General features: G+C 41.2%; 1 protein-coding gene across 1 annotated transcript; it reads left to right on the forward strand.

The window, feature by feature from the left end:
* Positions 1-847: 847 nt before the first annotated feature.
* alkbh3 (alkB homolog 3, alpha-ketoglutarate dependent dioxygenase) lies at positions 848-21657 on the forward strand. The gene is made up of 10 exons (XM_034686574.1): positions 848-964; positions 2144-2224; positions 2371-2480; positions 2572-2606; positions 2692-2739; positions 4917-5020; positions 7494-7582; positions 8523-8732; positions 10495-10593; positions 20794-21657. Exons 2-10 carry the CDS (start codon positions 2149-2151, stop codon positions 20917-20919), a joined length of 897 nt encoding a protein of 298 aa, XP_034542465.1. The 5' UTR covers positions 848-964; positions 2144-2148; the 3' UTR covers positions 20920-21657.
* The last annotated feature ends 596 nt before the right edge of the window (positions 21658-22253 follow it).

The raw sequence follows: 22253 nt of genomic DNA on the forward strand, positions 1-22253 counted from the left end.
CTCCCAGAGGAGATCAGATTGGCCACCTCTTCATCCTCATCATCATCGATGTGCTTTTACAGGAGATGTCACCTGAGCGTGTTTTATTTCAGATGTTTTTTTAATTTATCAGGCAGTATTTATTCTTTTTGTTTTTTTAATATCTTAAAATTTTATATTTCTGATCTTTAATTGTTTTCATCTTTAATAATTTGTTGTTTTTAGTATTCCAACATTGTTTTATCTTAACTTCTTCTTGCTCTCACCTCCCTGAAGGTTATTGGTTTTTTTTATATTTGCATTTTTTTCATTGTCTTCCTCACATTTCTCTTTTAGTTTCTTTCCTATTTGTAAAGCACTTTGTAACCCAGTTTTGAAAAGTGCAACATAAATAAATATAATCTATCACCAAATTCAAATCCGGACTCAAAACACACCTATTTACAAAGGCTTTTAAACTATAATTGATTGATTATTTTTTTGTTTGTTTTGTTTTATTGTTTCTTGTTTTGTTTTATTTTGCTGCCTTGATTTTCTTTGCTTTTTTTTTTTGCACTGTTTTCCTTTGCTTTTCTATTGTATAACTTTATTTTCCTGTAAAGCGCTTGGAGAATCTTTTAAAGCGCTTTTATAAATATAATGTATTATTATTAGTATTATTATCATTATTATTAATATATAAAATGTATAATTCCTTCTGAAATACAATATATAAGAACAATGAAACACCCATAATAACAATAATTCTAAGTTCCTCGATAATATATCAAGGTAAGTGATTTATTTATTTCTTACAAACACTATGATTTAGATCTGATTAACTCCTGTCTTTTAGGCGGAGAGGAACGAGTTACGACTCGGAACGTATGTCCGAATCTCAGTTCCGGGTCGGATTTGTTTTTGTGTGACACATTGTACATGGCTGTCACATTACATGTTTCTAGCTTGTGTAACTTTCAGTAATTTCTGCTCGCTGTACAGTTTGGTAAGTCGTGGATATACTTTATTCATCTTTTGTCACAGAGTTTATTAATTTAAGTTTTATTTTAATAAGGTTTATTAAAGTGAATGAATGCAGGCTAAGCTTATTTAACATAGATGCTAACTCGTTAGCATTACACCAGTTTGTTTTAATAAGACTAACGTTAGCTAACCAGCTAAAATAAAACATTCAACACATTTATATCTGTTACTAATTTTCTTTAAAGGTTATTAATATGGCTTTAAATTCACATTGTGCTTTAACCATGGACTGTATTTCTTTAATTTCGTATTTTAATAGAATAAAATATTTATTTATGTAGTCATTTTAATTTTTTGGGATGATTACTAGTTTTTTTCTTCTGGTATTTGAGTGATATTAATATATATAATATAGAAAATACATTCCTTTATATAGCACCTTTCAGATTGCTTTATAAAGGAGAAAAATAATACAATAAAATAAAATAAATGTGAAATGTGAGAAATAAAACAAGATATAAAAGTTAAGACACCAAAGATTAAAGAAATGAAACAATATAAATTATACAAAAAGGCTTAAACAATCAAAAGATCAAAGAGATAAAATCCTGCATATGATACTACCTGAGAAAATCAATCAATCTTTATTTATATTGCGCCAAATCAAAACAAACTTTATCTGAAGACTCCGTCCAAAAAGAGCAGGTCTAGATCCAAAGACTCAACATCAAGACCGGATCAGATCCAGTCCCATCTTACAGACAGGACTCAGTCTGATCTCATCTTAATCCACCATGAGCAGAGCACTTTGCAGCATTTAGCAAGTTACAGTGGCAAGGACAAACTTCCTTTAACAGGCAGAAACCTCCAGCAGGACCAGACTCATGTTAGACACACATCTGCTGAGACCGTGTTTGAGAGAGGGATAGAGGGAGATGAAGAGAGAGAGAGAGAGAAATGAAACAGATGCTCATGAGTCTTGTGTAGGCGCCTTCATCCACCCCTTTTATTGCCATAGTGGCCTATGCATGCATATAATGGTATGTGTACATTGGATATAGATGAAAGAGTTAAAGGTGGTTGTCCTTTATTGTCCGTGGAATTGGTTTGCCTTAAAAATATGAAGTGTCTGCTCTGAGGTGCTGTTTGTAGTTTGTTTGTGTTGTGATAAAAGCTTCTGTCTTCCTTCTTCACCCCACAGATGTGATGTCAGACAAGCGTCAGCGCGCCAGAGTCCAGGGCTCCTGGGCCAAACCACTACCCAAACACTCAGGACCAGCAGGTGATTCAAAGGCCATTACATACCTTTATATTAGACTCTATTAGACTCTATAGCCATGAATACTTAAGTCTGGTACATTACTGCACATGTCTTGTACTACAAAAATCAACCATTCTTCTTTTGTTTTGTTCGTTTGTTTTTTACAGCTGCTGTCCCAAAGAACCAGCAGCCTAGAAATGCCCAAACAGCTCCTGCTTCTTGGGGATGTGGGCCACCGAAAACCCAGAATACTTTTGAGTTTCACCAGCCTTCAAAGGTAGACGGTTCACCTCGACTACAATGAACTTTTTTTATAAATAAGAAATATGCTCACTTTCTCTTTCTCTCACTCTTTTGTTTCATTACAGTCAGTCAGAGAAGTTCCTCCAGAGAAGGTGATAGAGTAAGTTAAACTTCCTCTTCGTCAGACTTTTGTTTTGGTTTCCGTTGCTCAGGTTGGCTCACAAACATTGCTTTGCTCCCAACAGGAAGGCAGGGGATCATGAGATCAGCTACGGACCTTCAGGAGTGTCCAGGTGAGTCGAGTCTGAATGCTCATTCATATGGAAGCAACATGTATCTCAACTCAACTTGGTTTATAGCACAGGGTTCCCACGCGTCCTGGAAAACCTTGAAAACCTGGAAAACAGTTGACCAGTTTTCCAGTACAGGAAAACACCTGGAAAATGGGAGAAAAAGTAAAATGTCCTGGAAAATCACAGATTGTCCTGGAAAATTGACATGGACCTGACAAGGATAAAAAAACAAAACACATCCCCATTCAACATTTGTGGCCATTTTTGTCATTCAGTTCTATTTAGGTCAATTTATGCACTGATCCTCTGATTATTATTATTGTTTATTTATTTCAGTAAGGCAGCTTCCAGATTCCTTTGCTGGCTCTTTTGTTTTTTACTTAGCTCATTTTATATTTTTTGAGAAAAGAGAAAGCTGAGCTGAGAGTTGGCCATCATTGTTGCTTGGTTGCACTAATAAAGTGAAGTGCTTTACATCTGTGGTTGCATTGTTCTATGATTAATTTGCCATCATTTTTAAGCATGTAAGCGATGATTTCATGGATAGCCATAGACTGCACGTCTTTCAATGTAGACTTCCACTGAGAGGAACATATTAGACTATTTAGGAACTAAATAAGGAACTACATTTAGACTGTCATACCAGCTTGATCATCACTGGAAATGTCCTGGAAATGTCCTGAAAATGATCTCTGGAAAAGAGTGGGAACCCTGATAGCAGCTTTCATACGAACAAGCCTGCAGCAAGAAGTGCTTCACATGGATTAAATGTGCTGACACTTAATTGCACCTGCCAAACAGATTACACTGAGTGGAGCGGGTGACTGGACCAAGATGGCGGCCCCACGGCTCGTCAGTGCCAATAGGGAGTAGCAGTCGATGCGGCGTCTACTCTTTATATGTCTGTGTCTGAAAGTACCAAAGCAGTTCCTTGTGAGGGTTACACATCTGTGATTGAGTTTGAAGTCCACTAGGTGGCAGTCATCACATCCACAATCGTGTTTGTTGCTCTTTCTAAATGTAATACCTCTTGACTGTATTCAAAGGACACTCAGAAGTGAGACAGAATAAATCCCAACACGTGTTGCACACATGGCAAGATATATATGACATGTGTTCTGGTTGAATGATGCTGCATTCATCTAATTTACTTCTTCAGTGTCTACTCTTGTGCTAAAGGGTCCCTTTGCAAAGAACAACATCATTTCTGGAGAGCAGGAAAATTATCTACAAGTTTTAAGATGAAAGGAAGGAAGAACTCTGCGAGTCTTAGCCGGATAACATCTTAAGATTCCTCCCACTCTCTAGCTGAGATGTTCTGTTATCGTTAGGTGACACTACAGAGGTCAGTTTACTTCGTCAGAAACGGCTTGTTTGACGGTCGAGTCGCTTTGTGGCCATATTTGATCATTTCTGCAAACCATCATATCATAACTCACTTCAGGCTGTGATGATGAGCTGCGTGAAGGTTACAGAAGAGCAGCAGAGTGAAGTACTCTCTCAAGTCTGTTTGTAACTTTATACACAAGTGTTCCTGAAAGTGTTAGCAACTGAGCGCAACATCACTGACGCTTCCAGGAGAGACTCACACTGTGAGTGAAATATGCAGCTTTAGTTATCAACACAGTTAACAAAAGCAAGCAGCGCTCCTCACTACGATGGCCGACTCTTCACCCTGTTTTCAGGTTAACCTGTCTCACAGAGTCGCTCTAAAGGAGTCAGATCTGATCAGAACTCCAACTACAGATGGTTTTAGTTGGTGCTGGTTGAGTTTAATCAATCACTGCTGTGACACTGAAAGAGGATGCTGCACCGTCTGCACGTTTAACTCACTCTTCTCACATTGACACATTCCTTTCTAAGTTTTAATCCTGAGTACCTGCATCTTTCTTTGTATTATTTTGGGGGGGATTTAATGTGTTATCTAAAGAGTAGATGGTGCATCATTTTCTGTACTATTTTAGGAATGTATTGTGTTAATTAAAGAGTCAGTGGTGTCCAGATCACAGGAAGAGGAATTCAATTGAGGCTTTAGACTCATGGACCTTTAGGCTACCTCACCTCAGACCTCATCTCAGACAAAAAAAGTACAAAAACTACAAACATAAGCTACAAGCTGCCCTTGACTTAGTGTGTATGTGTAAAGGTGTGTGTGTTCTGTCTTTGTATCTGTGCAGCCTGCAGCTGCTGCCTGGGTTTCTCCCCCCTGAAGAGGCTGACTGGATGTTCAGTAAGCTGCTCGCAGAACTTCCCTGGTCCCAGAAGACAAACTTCAGACAGGGTGGGTACCAAGGGCAGACAAACAGCAGACAGAAACGTGATCTTGTGATGCATCCTGCAGGATGAGCAGGGTTTCCTCACGCAGCTGCTTTTCTGATGGGTGAAGAGGTCACAGAGGAGTGTGTCATTCTTATGTTTGATGCCTTTCAATGATGCTGACAAAGACTGTGTGCTTGTATGTTGTAACCTATTTTGTGCTGCCGTCTTGGCCAGGTCACTCTTGAAAAAGAGGTTTTAAATCTCAATGAGTCTCTTACCTGGTTAAATAAAGAAAGAAAGACTAGAAAGTCATTGGAGAGTGTGATCGTCTGCACCAGCTGCAAACAAGAATGTGTTGTAGCAACACTTTTAACAGTGTTTCTCCTCGACTTCAGCACAACACTTGTCAACAGCAGCCCTTCCAGCCACTCTCTTCTCGCACAAGTCTCTCAAAGGCCAAGAGTGTCCCAGTGAAAGGAAAGAATAACTCACATTGTGCGCAGACAGACTATATACAGTGAGCTCGTTGAACCCCGGCCAGCCTCTCTCCGTCAGCTGGCTCTCGTCCGTCTCGTGTGTTACTCTGCGACAGCTCCGCGGCAGAGGAGCAGCACGATGAAGACAAGCGACCAAGATGATTTCCACCCACACTTCACAGCTGCAGGTTGTGTAATCTCAACCCATCACTCCTCAGACTGTCAACACAGTCACTGAGATGTTTGTGTTAAAGAGGAAGTAGTGGAAAAAAAGGAGCCTTGAGCCGTCACCTCTCCTACATCCTTGGTCATTTGTTTCCTCGCGTTTTAAATCCCCTTCTGACTCGGTTTTTCCGAGCATTGCTCAGGCCTCTAAACGACATCAAGTGGTTAAGAGTTTGTTCATATTTTCCTCTGATAGCATATCTGTACTGAAATAGAAAGGCTTCTGAGACTTGATAAATGGCCACACATGTTTTAAACGATTACTCCCAGAGTCCCTGAATAATTTAGAGCCATAAAAAGCGAAAGGCTGCCGGAGCGGTTTGTTTTGGTTTCAGCTTGTTTTGGCCAAACGACAGAAATCTAGTTCTTGGAAGAGAGCTGGTTGTTCCCAGAGAAGCACAAAGACCACAACAGATAACAGAGAGAGAGTATGAATAAAGATGTTTACCTTCTTTTACCTGCTGCTCGAGCAGACTCTAATGATGGATCAGGTAATCACTGTATATGTGTGGAGATGAATACATTCAGGTCAGACCTGCGTCAGCGCTCTGCGTTCTCGCGTGTCTGTCATTCAGAGAAAGAAAAGCAAACTCCATCCATCCTCTCTGTTTTGAAAATTGCCTTGACCCAATTACTGGAGCAAAACAGAGACGAGTACGAGAGCCTTTCTTTTATCTGTAGTGAATAATGTTAATGGATTCAACACGCAGAAACAAGGACAAAGCAATTTGTATTCATGTGAGTGTAAATTACTACCTGACTCATTCCCTGGAGACCAAACACACGTAACTTCTCAGGACACTTTGAATCCAATGTTTCTTATGAAAACTCTTTGTGAGTAAATATAAGATATATGGTTTGCATTTTTTAATTTCTATAAGCATTTTAAACGGTGTCGTTTCCAGATGAAGGCTGCAATATACCCTGATGTTGGTCTAAATTGGTGCTCTTGAGGTTAAGATTAGGGATGCATCGATTTGTGAAAACCTGCACCGATGCTTAAAACAACACTTGAGGTGCATTTCGACCAAGAGTTCCGGGGTCTTTTAGCCCCCAGAACTACTTTACCCTGAACTAAAAGGTTCCTGTGCCCCTATTGTTGTCTGCTTTTCGACGGCGGGCTGAAGTCCCGGGTAGATTGTGCAAATCAGGCCAGTGACGTATGGAGGAAAAAAATTATAATGAATAGTATTATGAAATCTTAATAAAAACTAAACTAGTTTGCATTCCCAGGAACTCCCTCTGTGTTTCAACAACTGTGTAAACTCCACAAACACTGACACGTTCAACCGAAAGTCCCAGGACCTTTGAAAAGTACTACCCCTCAAGCGGGGGCTTTTCAGGGGGGAGATTATCTACACTTGAACTAGATTTAGACCCTAGTTCCTCTGGTTGAACGCACGTATTTCAGGGGTAAAGTCCCTAGTTCAGGGGTAAAGTTCCTGCAGTTGAAAAACGCCTTAGGTAATCTTTGTCTGTTTTTCTAGTGAGCGAAGAGATTTGATGTATAGACTGCATGTCACTGATCTTTCTCAGAGACCTTGTATTATCCCTCACTTCTGACATTATCATCAAGTCTGACCATGAAAGCAAATCAGAGTTTGTCCAGCAGCTGACTTCTTCTGCCCGATAATGAAACCTCTCTGAATCAGCAGTTAGGTAAACCAGCCTCAGATTAAAGTCGGTTACTCACATAGGTGCACAGTTCATTCTTTAGCAGTAGCCGAGCTGATATCTACCTATACATCAGTGCATGCCTAATAAAGGTGTGTTTGTTTGTGTGTGTTGGTTCAGGTGAGGCGTACGATGAGCCCAGGCTGACCTGCTGGTACGGAGAGCTGCCTTATACGTACGCTCGCTCCACCATGGCTCCAAACACACAGGTGAGATCATCCTGTTACAACCTTCGACTCTTAGGATCTTTGTTTCAGAATATTTAGTTATTCTTTGCTTGATGTATTACTACAATATTGTCTTTCCTTTTGTTGTGTATTTTCAATCTTTTTTAAGATTGACACTTTAATTGAAAACTAAAGGCGACGGGGCCTTTGCTGTCAGAGCCTCCTGACTGTGGGACAGCCAGACTCACAGAATCAGTCCCTAATTTTATTTCACTACTCAAGACTCACCTTTATGATAAAGCTTTTATTTAGTAAACTTATTCAAATTTTCAACATTTTACCTCTCTGCTTTTAGTGTCTTTTTTTTTTTTTTTACTGTTTTTGGGAAGCATTTTGTTACTTGTATTGATAGCGCAATTATTATTAGTAGTAGTAGTAATAGTATTATTGGTCTTTTTATTGTTTTTTTTATAAAAATTTTACTTTTTGGTATTTTTTGTATTTATATTATTATTGTTGACTTTTAATTTTTTGTATTAAAACATAAAGAAATCTTATAACAATGTATGGTTGTGGAACTGAACATATTGAGTAGGAAAAAAAGAAAGAAATAACAAAAAAAATGATGAAAAAGTTAAATAAGAACACATCACAGTCGTTCAGTTTTATCGTAAAAGCAACATTTTATAAAGTACAATACAAGTATTTTGGCACATAGGTTGTTTTGGTTGAGAAAAAGTGCAGCCTATTGCTGTTCCACTTTCCGCCCCTGTCATATCTGCAGTTATTTGCAATGAAAACATTCCCAGTCATATCCTTAAAATAAAAAAAACAGGAATATTTTAATGGAAAATCTAGAAAACGCAAAATACCTCTAGGATATCAGAAAATATACATTGACTAACCCTGGATGCGTATGTATTTCTGTTGTTTCTTCTTTATCCATCTACTGATCTCTCTCTCTCCTTGTTTCCTCTCATAGTGGCATCCATTACTCTTAACCCTTCGTGAGGCCATTGAGCAGGCGACAGGATGCAACTTCAACTCCCTGCTGTGTAACCTTTACCGGGACGGTCATGACAGCATCGGCTGGCACAGTGATGACGAGGCGTCCTTAGGTGACAAGCCCAACATCGCCTCCCTCAGTCTGGGGGACACCCGAGTGTTCAGCCTCCGCAAGCAGCCTGCACCGGTGAGACTATGGCTGAGGGAAGATTAGGGAACTCGCTCCTGTCATGGGCGGAGTTTACAGATTCACTTTCATCCGAGCAGCAAGAACTTTAGTCTTAAAGCTCCACGCATCTTTACTGCTTTTGTTCTAGAACGCTGGGTTCTGGAATGCTGGGTTCTGGAATGCTGGGTTCTGGAATTCTGGGTTCTGGAATTCTGGGTTCGGGAATGCTGCGTTCTGGAATGCTGGGTTCCGGAATGCTGGGTTCTGGAATGCTGGGTTCTGGAATTCTGGGTTCGGGAATGCTGCATTCTAGAACGCTGGGTTCTGGAATGCTGGGTTCTGGAATGCTGGGTTCTGGAATTCTGGGTTCGGGAATGCTGCGTTCTGGAATGCTGGGTTCCGGAATGCTGGGTTCTAGAGTTCTGGGTTCTGGAATGCAGGTTCTGGAATGCTGAGTTCTGTAATTCTGAGTTCTGGAATGCTTGGTTCTTGAATGCTGGGTTCTGGAATTCTGGGTTCTGGAATTCTGGGTTCTGGAACGATGGGTTCTGGAATGCTGGGTTGCGGAATGCTGGGTTGCGGAATTCTGTGTTCCGGAATGCTGGGTTCTTGAATGCTGGGTTCTTGAATGCTGGGTCCTGGAATTCTTGGTTCCGGAAGGCTGGGTTCTTGAATGCTGGGTCCTGGAATGCTTGGTTCCGGAATGCTGGGTTCTTGAATGCTGGGTTCTGGAATGCTTGGTTCTGGAATGCTGAGTTCCGGAATGCTTGGTTCTTGAATGCTGGGTTCTTGAATGCTGGGTTATGGAATGCTGAGTTCCGGAATGCTTGGTTCTGGAATGCTGGGTTTCACAATGCAGGGTTCTGGAATGCCTGGTTCTGGAATGTTGGGTTCTGGAATGCTTGGTTCTGGAATGCTGGGTTGTTCAATGCTGGGTTCCAGAATGAAGGGTTCTGGAATGCTGGGGCGTTCTTAAAGAGACAGTAGCTCAAATGAAGCGCTTCAGACAGAGGCTGAAATGAGTATCTTTAAAGACACCTGCCTGAGATAAGTAATAAAAATGTTGAGCTGTGATTATGTAGAGCTTTTACAGAGCTATCAGAAAGGCGATACAAAGCCTAAGAAAATAGATTAAAACTTTCTCTTTAGGCCAAGATACCTGAAGTGTCTTACTTCCTGATCCTAATACATTAATAAAGTTGTACTCAGAGCAGAACTAATATAGAAGCTGAGAACTTAGAAAGTACATCCTGCCTCGACTGCTACATATCTTGGCATCACCTTCTTATTTTACTAACACACTGCGTCAGGACTGAACCACGTTAGTTCAGGAAAAAAAAGCCTCCTAGTATTTTTCCACAACACTGACCACAAATCCAGCTCCTGGTGTTCATTAAAGAGGTCTCACAAGAGTTAGATTTTTAGCCGTCTTAAAAAGTGTTGTTGTGGTGTTTAAATGAGGCTGTCTCCTCCTTCCAACAGATGCTGAACAAAGCAGAACACCTCTGAAAGTCTTTATAAAAAATGGCAGATCAGTTCAGATTACTGACAGGTGGCAGGGAGAACAACTGGAGCCAGAGTGGAGGCTGAAGTCAGGTCTCAGGTTTAGAGTCAGCAGAGTATTCAGACCCCTGTGTTTAACAGTTGTCGGTCTTTTCAAGTGTTATAGTACACATTTCTTAAGAGGTAGGAGACATGATACATTATATTATATATACATTGTACCAAGTGTGTCTGAGAGTGTTTGTGTTAATGGAGAGTTTATTTGATTTTGTGTTAGGAGGAAAATGGAGACTTCACTTACGTGGAGCGGATCCGGGTTCCTTTGGGTCACGGGACGCTTCTGCTGATGTCAGGAGCCACACAAGACGACTGGCAGGTAAGCACCTCGACTAACACCTCATGACCTGAAGGTAGGACTTCTGACTGAGAGAGGTTTTCTGAGTGCTCTACGTCTCCATCCTTGTGTTTTATGACTTTTACTGACTGAATTTTCCTCTGTTGATGCCCAACAGTCTTCAGTATTTATCACAGGAAACTTCACCTCACACCTTATAAACCCGACTCTACACGAAGAGAATGAAAAGAAATCACAACACAATCATTTGGATAGATTTTATGATTGGAGCATGGTTTCCTGACGAGTGGGAAAGATGATCTCTGTTTCACATTCCTTCCCAAATGTTTCAAAACCCCAAACAAATGAAACTGTGTTGATATGGCACTTGTTGAGGTTTGTACCAAACTAATCTCTGTTTACAGATTCAACATCAACAAGTGTACTTGAGGGCCTGGAATTTAAGATTAGACAAGTTCTGGTTTCCATTTGTTGTATCTTTGTAGTCTGGGTAACACTGATGAATCAACCAGCTTTGGAAAAACAGTCTGTAAGGAGAGCAAAAGCAGGAGGAGACACTGTGATAAAATCCAACTGCAGCTAATAAACCATTATAGATCAAAAACTTGAGTGACAGATCCGTGTTGTAAAACAGTAAAAATCAGCTTACAGGTTACATTTCCTGACTCCCTTGAACGCATCACAAACAACCCAACTTTTTAAAAGTTGTTTTCTTCTCCTCTTGAGGTCAGACCTGACAAAGTTTGCACTTTTACTTGTTGGTTTCTCTCAGTCTGCTTCATGAAGTGGTCTCCTGGAATGGTTTCTAATGAACATGAGCCTTGTCAAGAGTTCATTAGTAGAATGACTTGCCTTCTTAATGTGTTTGAGACCATCAGTTGTGTTGTTCAGAGGTAGGGTTAGCACACGATGGATAGCCCTATTTGACTACTGTTGTAATCCAGATTATGGCAAAACCAGATTATTTCATAGTTTTGATGTCTTCAGTATTAATCTACAATGTTGAAAAAAAATTAAAATAAATAAAAACCATTGAATGAGAAGGTGTGTACAAACTTTTGACTGGTAGTTTATATATTTAAAAATGGATGCTTTAATATTAATATTATTTATCTATTTATTTTTATTTTTATTATTATTAGTATTGTTTTGTTATTATAATAATAATTATTATTATTATTTTATTTGTTTTGTTATTATTAGTAATAATAGCAGTAGTAGTCTATAAACTACATTTCTTCAATTTAACGCTGCTCTTTGAAAACATTTAACTTCATCCAGAAAGTCGATCTTACTGTTCAAAAATGTTAAAAAACCATTTTTAAGAAACTTAAAGAGAGTCCTACTTTCTCTTAGTGTTAAAGGTGACATATCACGCTTTTTTCATCAACATATATTGGTCTAAGAGGTCCCCAAAACATGTCTTTAAAGTTTATGCTCAAAAAAACACTTTGAAATCAGATTTTGGTCTGCCTGAAAAACCCTCTTCTTCAGTCCTCCTCAGAACGGTCTGTTTTCCCTCTGACCACGCCCCCTCAGGAAGTGGATGTGCCTCGGCTCTCCAGCACGTTGATCTAATGTTTACATGTTGGCTGAATATACAAGGCTGCTCACAGATCCTGTTACTTCAACCCTCTGAATCTGATCCAGAATCTGATCCTGATGGAGAGGCGCCTGCAGCAGGACCTTTCTGAACCATTGGTCACAGATTTAGTGTTTCTTGTTGTTTTATTTGTCAGTATGTCGACGTGTGTCTTGGTACACAGCTACGAACATGTAGCTATGTGGGTATGCTAACTAGCGCTAGCACGTATCCATGAAAACTAAAAATCATCCACTAGATCTTCAAATCTGCAGACGTGGGGAGTAAAACCGACCTTTGTGTTTATTAAGACAGCCTACAACTAGCATGCCTCCCTCCTAAGCTCCTTGTTAGCACACATGTGTGCAGGTAATGAAAAACGGAGGAGGGGTTGAGTTGTATTTTATACAGTCTATGGGCTGAACAAGCTCCGAGCTCTGACTCCGTGACAGACCGGATATTATTGTTACGTAACAAAAACACTGAAGTCTGAAACGGCTGGTTTCACACACATTTATAGAAAGGTGGAAAATCAGAACAGGGGCAGAATGGATTCTTTTCATTCTCTGGGGGTCTGTAGACAGGGACACATATTTCAGGTAGAGAACCATTAAAAAGTCGATTTTGGATGATATGTCACCTTTAAAGTTATAATCACATCTGTACTTTGTCTCTGAAAACTGCAGTGATGTGTGTGTTACGACCTTAAAGCTCCCCTCTCATGCACTGTATCAGTTATTGTCATGTTTACATCCAAAGAAAAGAAAACATTTCTTTAAATAGTAAAAAAACACAGAAGTTATTTGTTCAGTTATAGAAACAGACTTTCTTCGAAGCTCTCCTGAACTATCATCAAAACAAAAACACACAAACTGTTTCCTTAATTAACCTTCAGAGTTTAGAGTAAACACTGAAGAGTAAATAGACAAGCTGGGTAAGGTCAGGTAGAGACCTAACTCACCTGCCCGGCTCCTGCGTGCCTGTGTATGTGTTCATGTGTTCATGTGTGTGTCTGTGTACTGTAAGTGCTTTCGACACACGTGAGAGGACCGACCTGCATTCAAGCCCTCAGGTTCCTCCTCGCCGCGTCGACAGGTGGCGAGAATGGATGGAGTGGGCTGGAGAGAACTGCAGAGCGTCAACATAATGAGAGTCATTTGTTTCACAATGGAGGCAGCGGACAGGTTTATATGAGCGCATGAAGGAGGATGAAAGAGGGAGTGAGTGTGCAGCTGGTTTCTGATGGAAGCAATTAGGTCAAACTCAACATTCAGAGTTCACGTACAATAGTTTGAATCTCTTTAGCCTTTAGAGGACTTCACGTTTAGAGATGTGAGAAAACAGAGTGCCTGAAACTGCAGTTCCTCGAGCGTCCACTTGAGGCTGGCTGCAGAAACACTGGAAACCACATACACACCCATTCAAAGAAGATGATCTCTACAGCAGAAATAAACATGTTTACAGCCTGGTTCAAAAAACACTTTAGCTCGGAGTAGCTCATTTCTCTATCTATAGGTGAATTTTTTTTATAACTCGTTTTTTTTTGAAGATATTAAACTTATGAGTTTTGCCCAAATAAGGGCATGCCTGGCTTGATTGACAGGCGGGCACCCTGTAGCTGTTAGCGTAAAGGCTAAAGGCCCGCCTCTTTACCTCACACTAGCTCAGACAAAGTTAGGTTGAGTTCAGCATTTCCAATATGGCACCCACCGACAATAGGCTTCAAAACTCTACTTCCATTTATCATACAGTCTATGGTTGGTCCCCATTAGGGCTGTCAAAATTGCTCCAAAATGACAATTGAATATTCGCTCTAAAAAATACCCATAGGTTCGAACCATTCCAATATCTATATTTGAGCATTATGTCAATAATAAGGAGATTTCAGATTTAACATGGCTAAAACATACCTACACATTACAAAACAAGTAAATGACCTAATGGTCTATACCGTAACACTTTTAAGACTGTAGACATCTCGCTCGCTCACTAGCCCCCCTCTCTCTGTGCACAATGCACTGAGTGAGTGCTGAACAAGACTTGTGAGAGCAATTAAAGGTCCCCACTCTTGTCCCTAATATAGGCAGGCTTCATTCAGTGATTCAAGCAAATGTTAACATTAACTGAAGTTAAAGTTAAAAACGAAAAAGTAGTCCACTTACATTCTTGGCCCTTGTATAAAAAAAGAGGAAAGACTGCATTTTATCCCAGTGTCACTGATTGTCTGGCTCTTTTAGTCCACTGTCAATGTAGGGTCTTAGGCCTGACAGGTTATTTGCCAAAAACACAAGACAGTCCACATGTGAAGAGGCCAGTGCCGATCAGACAGTCCACATGTGAAGAGGCCAGTGCCGATCAGACAGTCCACATGTGAAGAGGCCAGTGCCGATCAGACAGTCCACATGTGAAGAAGACAGTGCCGATCAGACAGTCCACATGTGAAGAGGCCAGAGCCAATCAGACAGTCCACATGTGAAGAGGCCAGTGCCGATCAGACAGTCCACATGTGAAGAAGACAGTCCACATGTGAAGAGGCCAGTGCCGATCAGACAGTCCACATGTGAAGAGGCCAGTGCCGATCAGACAGTCCACATGTGAAGAGGTTAGTGCCGATCAGACAGTCCACATGTGAAGAGGCCAGTGCCGATCAGACAGTCCACATGTGAAGAGGTTAGTGCCGATCAGACAGTCCACATGTGAAGAGGCCAGTGCCGATCAGACAGTCCACATGTGAAGAGGCCAGAGCCGATCAGACAGTCCACATGTGAAGAGGCCAGTGCCGATCAGACAGTCAACATGTGAAGAGGCCAGAGCAGATCAGACAGTCCACATGTGAAGAGGTTAGTGCCGATCAGACAGTCCACATGTGAAGAGGTTAGTGCCGATCAGACAGTCCACATGTGAAGAGGCCCAATCTCTTTTTATTCACTATACTCCCAGCGGAGAAAAAGACGCGTTCAGAGCTCACTGAGGATCCGGGGATGGAAAGATTTCTCTCTGCCGTCTGCTTTACTCTGTGCATGTGTGACTCCTGTGACCTGTCCCTGACCCGTCATGCAGTGCGCCCACTCGCAAAGCAGCCGCCGATGTGTTTTTTTTCCACAATCGAATATTAATTTTCACAATCGAATCTACGTTTTTTTTTAAATATTCGAATATATATTCAAATTTAGAATATTCGTTGACAGCCCTAATCCCCATCAGGGCTGGTTGGTGCATCTAATAGCTTTGGTCTCGATTGCTCAATTCTGCGTTTATGATGACTTTCTGGCATGTAGATTAAACTTATATAAAAATATAAATACATTGAACATTATTTCTTAAATGACTTTAAGCACTTGATTCTGATTGGTGGATTCATGGCAATGGTCTGTTATTTCTCAACAGCAGCCTGCTGCTATGAAGAACAGACTCCTACCAGGGATGCAGCTCTAGTCATAGACTCTGGAGGACTAACTGTAATCATGTTGTAGAGGCCAAGCCAAAGCTTTAAGCCACTGAGGCGCTGCACCTGGAATACCTAATTGAGGCGCTGTGAATTACCGTGCTTCATGAATGAAAGTCTGAGTCATATTTGCATGTTGAACTCTTGGTCCGTTTATTTCTGTGATCTGTGCTCCAATAGTGTCCAATACATGATACTTCACAAACGAACATCCAGACATAACTCCCGCAGCACCATGCTGCTTCAGCGGTCAAAAACTGTTTCACCTTTCTGGGCGGAACACCTGACCACACAACAAAGGTTCCTACCTTAAATAGAAAAAGAACGCCAATAACCCCGTAGGACCTTCAATACGGACACAGGTCACACACACATATTCATTCATAATCTGCCTTTACACATATCAATGCTCAGAAATCCAGATATATTTTGTTTGTTATGGTTTTTTTAAATGTCAATCAATCAATCAATCTTTATTTAAATAGCACCAAATCCCAACAAATGTGATCTGAAGACTCTTTTCAAACAGAGCAGGTCTAGACCGTACTCTATGTTCTATTATTAACAAAGACCCAACATCAAGACAGGATCAGATCCAGTCCCATCTTACAGACAGGACTCAGTCTGATCTCATCTTAATCCACCATGAGCAGAGCACTTTGCAGCATTTAGCAAGTTACAGTTGCAAGGACAAACTTCCTTTAACAGGCAGAAACCTCCAGCAGGACCAGACTCATGTTAGACACACATCTGCTGAGACCGTGTTGGAGAGAGGGATAGAGGGAGATGAAGAGAGAGAGAGATGATAGTGGGGAGATGGATAGTAGTAGTTGTAGCAGCTGGAGTATGGAACGTCCACAGCAGCAGAGATCCAGAGGAACCTACGAGACAAGGGAGCTCAGGGACTCCAGAAAGACTTTGTTTGTTCAACCTGGCTTCATTATTTCATTTAGCTAGTCGATATAATCCTGGCCATTATTCTAAAACTAATATTGAGTGGACCTTTTTAGCTTGATCCAGTCCCATCTCACAGACAGGACTCAGTCTGATCTCATCTTAATCCATTTAGCAAGTTACAGTAGCAAGGACAAACTTCCTTTAACAGGCAGAAACCTCCAGCAGGACCAGACTCATGTTAGACACACATCTGCTGAGACCGTGTTGGAGAGATGGATAGAGGGAGATGAAGAGAGAGAGAGAGAGATGATAGTGGTGAGACGGATAGTAGTAGTTGTAGCAGCTGGAGTCTGGAACGTCCACAGCAGCAGAGATCCAGAGGAACCTACGAGACAAGGGAGCTCAGGGACTCCAGAAAGGTCTATGGTTAGTAACTTTAATGGGACAGGAAGAGTTAAAGTAAGAGACAGGCAGAGAGAGGAGAGAGAGGGAAAGACAGGATCCCAGTGTGTCAGTCTAAGCCTATAGCAGCATAACTAAGACCTGGTCCAAGCCTGATCCAGCTCTAACTATAAGCTTTACCAAAAAGGAAAGTTTGAAGCCTACTCTTAAAAGTAGAGAGGGTGTCTGCCTCCCGGACCCTGACTGGTAGATGATTTCAAAGGAGAGGGGCCTGATAACTGAAGGCTCGACCTCCCATACTACTTTTAGAGACTTTAGGTATGACGAGCAGGCCTGCATGCTGGGAATGTAGTGTTCTAGAGGGGTTATAGAGCACTATGAGCTCTTAAAGTGTCCAGCTTTACACTTGTAAAGGTTAACTACACATCGCATGTTTAATTTGTAGTTAATTAGAGGGAATTTTCATTAACGTGTTATTAGCGTGTTAACTTTGACAGCCCTCGAATTTAACATTTTTGTCCAAAAATGATTAATATCTAAGTTACTTTGAGCTTCATCAGACACTCTAGATTACTCTGTTTCAAGTGTTGAGAGGTTAAAGTGAAAGTTGCATCAGGCCCGTCGTGTATTAAACTTATAGGTTAAATGAAGAAGAGTGAGGAGCAAAGAAAACAGCTGCTGGATTATGATTCTAATCTTTATGCAGGTGCCAAAAGAGAAGATTATTATGGCTGGCATGTGAGGCAGGGGTCAGATCAGGCAGCTAGAAGAAGCTGTAATGATTACAGGGACTGCTGTTCTGATAGAAGAGAAAAGCAAAGGCTGTAAAGTAGGATCAGTGGCGTTAACGCAGCAAAACACCAAATATATGTCACTGAGTTTAGTCTGATCTCATCTTAATCCACCATGAGCAGAGCACTTTGCAGCATTTAGCAAGTTACAGTGGCAAGGACAAACTTCCTTTAACAGGCAGAAACCTCCAGCAGGACCAGACTCATGTTAGACACACATCTGCTGAGACCGTGTTGGAGAGAGGGATAGAGGGAGATGATTTCTAAACATCTGACTTGATTTTGTTTCCCCTTTTTTTGAAATGATCTAACAGAAGTTATTCAAGAAAACATCAAATATGAAGCATGTTACATCAGAACTCACTAAAACGAAGGTGGAAATGTAAAGGAGAGAGTAAAAGAAGTGGAGCAGAGGAAGAAGTGAAAAAAGGTCACATGTGTTTTATGGTGTTGCCTCTCTGAGTATCCCAGCAAAGGTTTCATCTCCGCTTTAAAGATCCACCCTGAGAAAGATCACACCATCCATTAATTCTCCGCCTCAGTGACTGCAGTCCCGGCCCGCCTAATGAAACCTCCGGGCTCTGTTAGAAAGCTTTGGAAACAAGTGCTAAATATTTAACTAAGCCTGTCAATCCTGGGCTTTGTTTTGAAAAGGGATGCGGGTTATTGCTGCCTGTTCCAGACTCTTTCTTTTGGCACTGATGTGGAGAAGCCAACCCTTGACCTCCTTTTCAGATGTAGGTGAGGGAGGAGTGTGTGTTTGTGTGTTTGTGTGTTTAAAGTGGAAAACTAGGCGATCCTGGGCAGCATGCAGAATGTGCAGGGGAGCATGAAAGAGAGGAAACCTTCCAGCATTTCTTATTTTATATTAGACACTAAGAGAAAGAGTGTTTGTTTAATGTTGACGTGTTGTTGGTTAACCTTTGTGCAGAAGTCAGAGGTCAGCGGTGAAGCAAACTCCTCTCACTGTTTGGCCCTTTCTTGTGTCGTCATGCTTGTTTGTTTTCTTGTATCTCTTTAAGTTGGCAGAAAATGTTGTTTTTCTGTTTCCATAATTCGTAGAACTTGATCTATACGAGACCCAAGAGAGAATTTATCAGGATCTTTACACAACCCACATTGCAAAAGTAGAAAACATGAAATGTTAGTGGCACAAATGTCCCTGCTGCTGCTCTGAAGTAAACACAGAGGCTGTTTAAGTCAGAGTTCACAGTTTAATGTCTAATTTTTGTTTCCTGCAGTACTTCTATCATTGTTCCCTTCCACCTTTGTACAAATCAGTAACTCCTCATTATTTATATTCTTTAACTGCTCAAAATATGTTTATATTTCTCCTCTTTGTTTACATGTCTGTACTGTGTTTACATGGATGTGCATGCAGCATCTTATACACCACAGTCCTAAACAGCACTTCATCTCATGCATGTTCTCCGTTATTGTTTATGTACAGTCATGGACAAAAGTTTTGAGAATGACACAACTATTAATTTTCACAAAGTCTGCTGTTTCAGTTTTTATAATGGCAATTTGCATATACTCCAGAATGTTATGAGGAGTGATCAGGTCAACTGCAATTAATTGCAAAGTCCCTCTTTGCCTTGAAAATGAACTTTATCACCAAAAACACATTTCCACTGCATTTCAGCCCTGCCACAAAAGGACCAGCTAACATCATTTCAATGACACACAGGTGTCACACACATTAACACAGGTGTGGGTGTTGATGAGGACAAGGCTGGCGATCAATCTGTCATGATTGAGTGACTGGACACTTTAAAAGGAAGATGGTGCATGACACCATTGTTCCTCATCTGTTAGCCATGGTTACCTGCAAGGAAACACTTGCAGCCATCATTGCATTGCACAAAAAGGGCCTAACAGGGAAGTTTATAGCAGCGAGTAAGATTGCACCTCGACCGTCTATCGAATTATCAAGAACTTCAAGGAGAGAGGTTCAATTGTTGCCAAACAGGCTCCAGGGCGCCCAAGAAAGTCCAGCAAGCGCCAGGACCGTCTCCTGAAGGTGTTACAGCTGCGGGATCGGGCCACCACCAGTGCAGAGCTTGCTCAGGAATGGCAGCAGGCAGGTGTGAGTGCATCTGCACGCACAGTGAGGCGAAGACTTTTGGAGGAGGGCCTGGTGTCAAGGAGGGCAGCAAAGAAGCCACTTCTCTCCAGTAAAAACATCAGGGGCAGACTGATATTCTGCAGAAGGTACAGGGACTGGACTGCTGAGGACTGGGGTAAAGTCATTTTCTCTGATGAATCCCCTTTCCGATTGTTTGGGGCATCTGGAGGAAGGCTTGTTCGGAGAAGACGAGGTGAGCGCTACCATCAGTCCTGTCTCTTGCCAACAGTGAAGCATCCTGAGACCATTCATGTGTGGGGTTGCTTTTCGGTCAAGGGAGTGGGCTCTCTCACAATCTTGCCTAAAAACACAGCCATGAATAAAGAATGGTACCAGAACGTCCTCCGAGAGCAACTTCTCCCAACCATCCAAGGGCAGTTTGGTGATGAAGAATGCCTTTTCCAGCATGATGGAGCACCTTGCCATAAAGCAAAAGTTATAACAAAATGGCTCGGGGAACAAAACATTAAGATTTTGGGCCCTTGGCCAGGAAACTCCCCAGATCTTAATCCCATTGAGAACATGTGGTCAATCCTCAAGAGGCGGGTGGACAATCAAAAACCCACAAATTCTGACAAACTCCAAGCATTGATTATGCAGGAATGGACTGCCATCAGTCAGGATTTGGTCCAGAAGTTGATTGACAGCATGCCAGGGAGAATTGCAGAGGTCTTGAAAAAGAAGGGTCAACACTGCAAATATTGACTTATTGCATGAATTCTGTGTAATTCTCAATAAAAGCTTTTGATACTTATGAAATGCTTCTAATTGTATTTCATTATACCATAGAAACATCTGACAAAAACACCTAAAAACCCTGAAGCAGCAGACTTTGTGAAAATGTAATATTTGTGTCATTCTCAAAACTTTTGGCCATGACTGTACACTATTTTTAGCACTTTGCCACTGAGGAAGGATGTTTCATTGAGCTGCGGTTCAGTGACAATAAAGTTGCCTGTGTCTCTGTCTCCGGCAGCATCAAGTGGCCAAAGAGTACCACGACCGAGGCCCGCGAATAAACCTGACCTTCAGGACTATTCACCCGGAGCCAGAGGGCCACAGAGCGGGGACCAAGCTGAGATTCACAGCCGAGCAACCGTAAAGAAAATCCAGAGAGTCAGGCACTTAGGACTGAGGAAGCGTGTGCTGCTGTTCAGATACAGTGTCAGAGAAGCTCACGAGTAGAATGACAGCTGCTCTATCCTCTGACTTTATTTGTTATTTATGAAAGTTCTTTACGTTCATGACGGATTCTAAGTGAATAAAACTGTTGTTAGAGTGCCAAACTTTCATCTGACTTCATGAAAAGTGTTATCGTTAAGTGTGTCACTGTACAGAGGGGGACTGTTGGCAGTTAAATGCTGTAAAGTTGGAATGAATCCCCGCCTTGTTGACTTTAGGGAGCTCTTTAAAGAAAGCATGGTTTCTGTTAAAAGGTAAGATTCAGGTAAAACGGACACTTAAGACGATTACAGCTCCGTCAGACTGGAGTCAGTTAATGCTCCTGTTGAGTACGAGGTGGTCTGACCGGTCCTTAAAGGAGTCATTCAGTTTCAGAGCCTCTGAGTCCTCAGGACGTCCAGAGTGCATGGTTCAGGGTCTGTTTGTTTGTTTGTTTGTTTGTTTGTTTGTTAAAGAAGTAAAAAAAAGTTGCAATTTCAACTAATCAATGAAAAATCCTGTTTAAGAAAATGATTATTGGAGAAAGACAGGATGTATGATGAAGGTCTAAAGGGATAAACACTACCTCACAGTCCCACATGTGCTGTTTGTTACACAGTAAAGATGAAGTAGTGTTTTGGATTAATGTGGAGTTTAAATAAACTGTTACTTCTTTTAATTCTCATCTGATGTGTCCTTTCTTTCAACAACTGTCAACTCTGCAAGATGGATGGATGAATGTATAGATTGATAGATATATGGATAGATGGACAGATGGATAGATGGAAGGATGGATGATTAGATAGATTGATCAATAGATAGATGGATAGATGGAAGGATGGATAGATGGATAGATGGAAGGATGGATGGATAGAAGAATGGACGGATAGATGGACGGATGGATTGATGGATGGGTGGACCGATGATTAAATGAAGGGATAGATGGATTGATAAATGCATGGAGTGATGGATAGATTGATGGACGGATGGATAGAAGAATGGACAGATAGATGGACGGATGGATGGACCGATGGATAGACGGATGGATAAACGGATGGATGGAGGGATAGATAGATGGATGGACGGGACGATGGATGGATGGATGGATAGACGGATGGATAGAAGGATGGATGGATGGATAGATAGATAGATAGATAGATAGATAGATAGATAGATAGATAGATAGATAGATAGATAGATAGATAGATAGATAGATAGATGGACGGATGGATGATCGGATTGATAGACGGATGGATGGACGGATGGATAGACGGC

Source organism: Notolabrus celidotus, chromosome 6 (genome assembly GCF_009762535.1).
Source record: "Notolabrus celidotus isolate fNotCel1 chromosome 6, fNotCel1.pri, whole genome shotgun sequence".
NCBI lineage: Eukaryota > Metazoa > Chordata > Actinopteri > Labriformes > Labridae > Notolabrus > Notolabrus celidotus.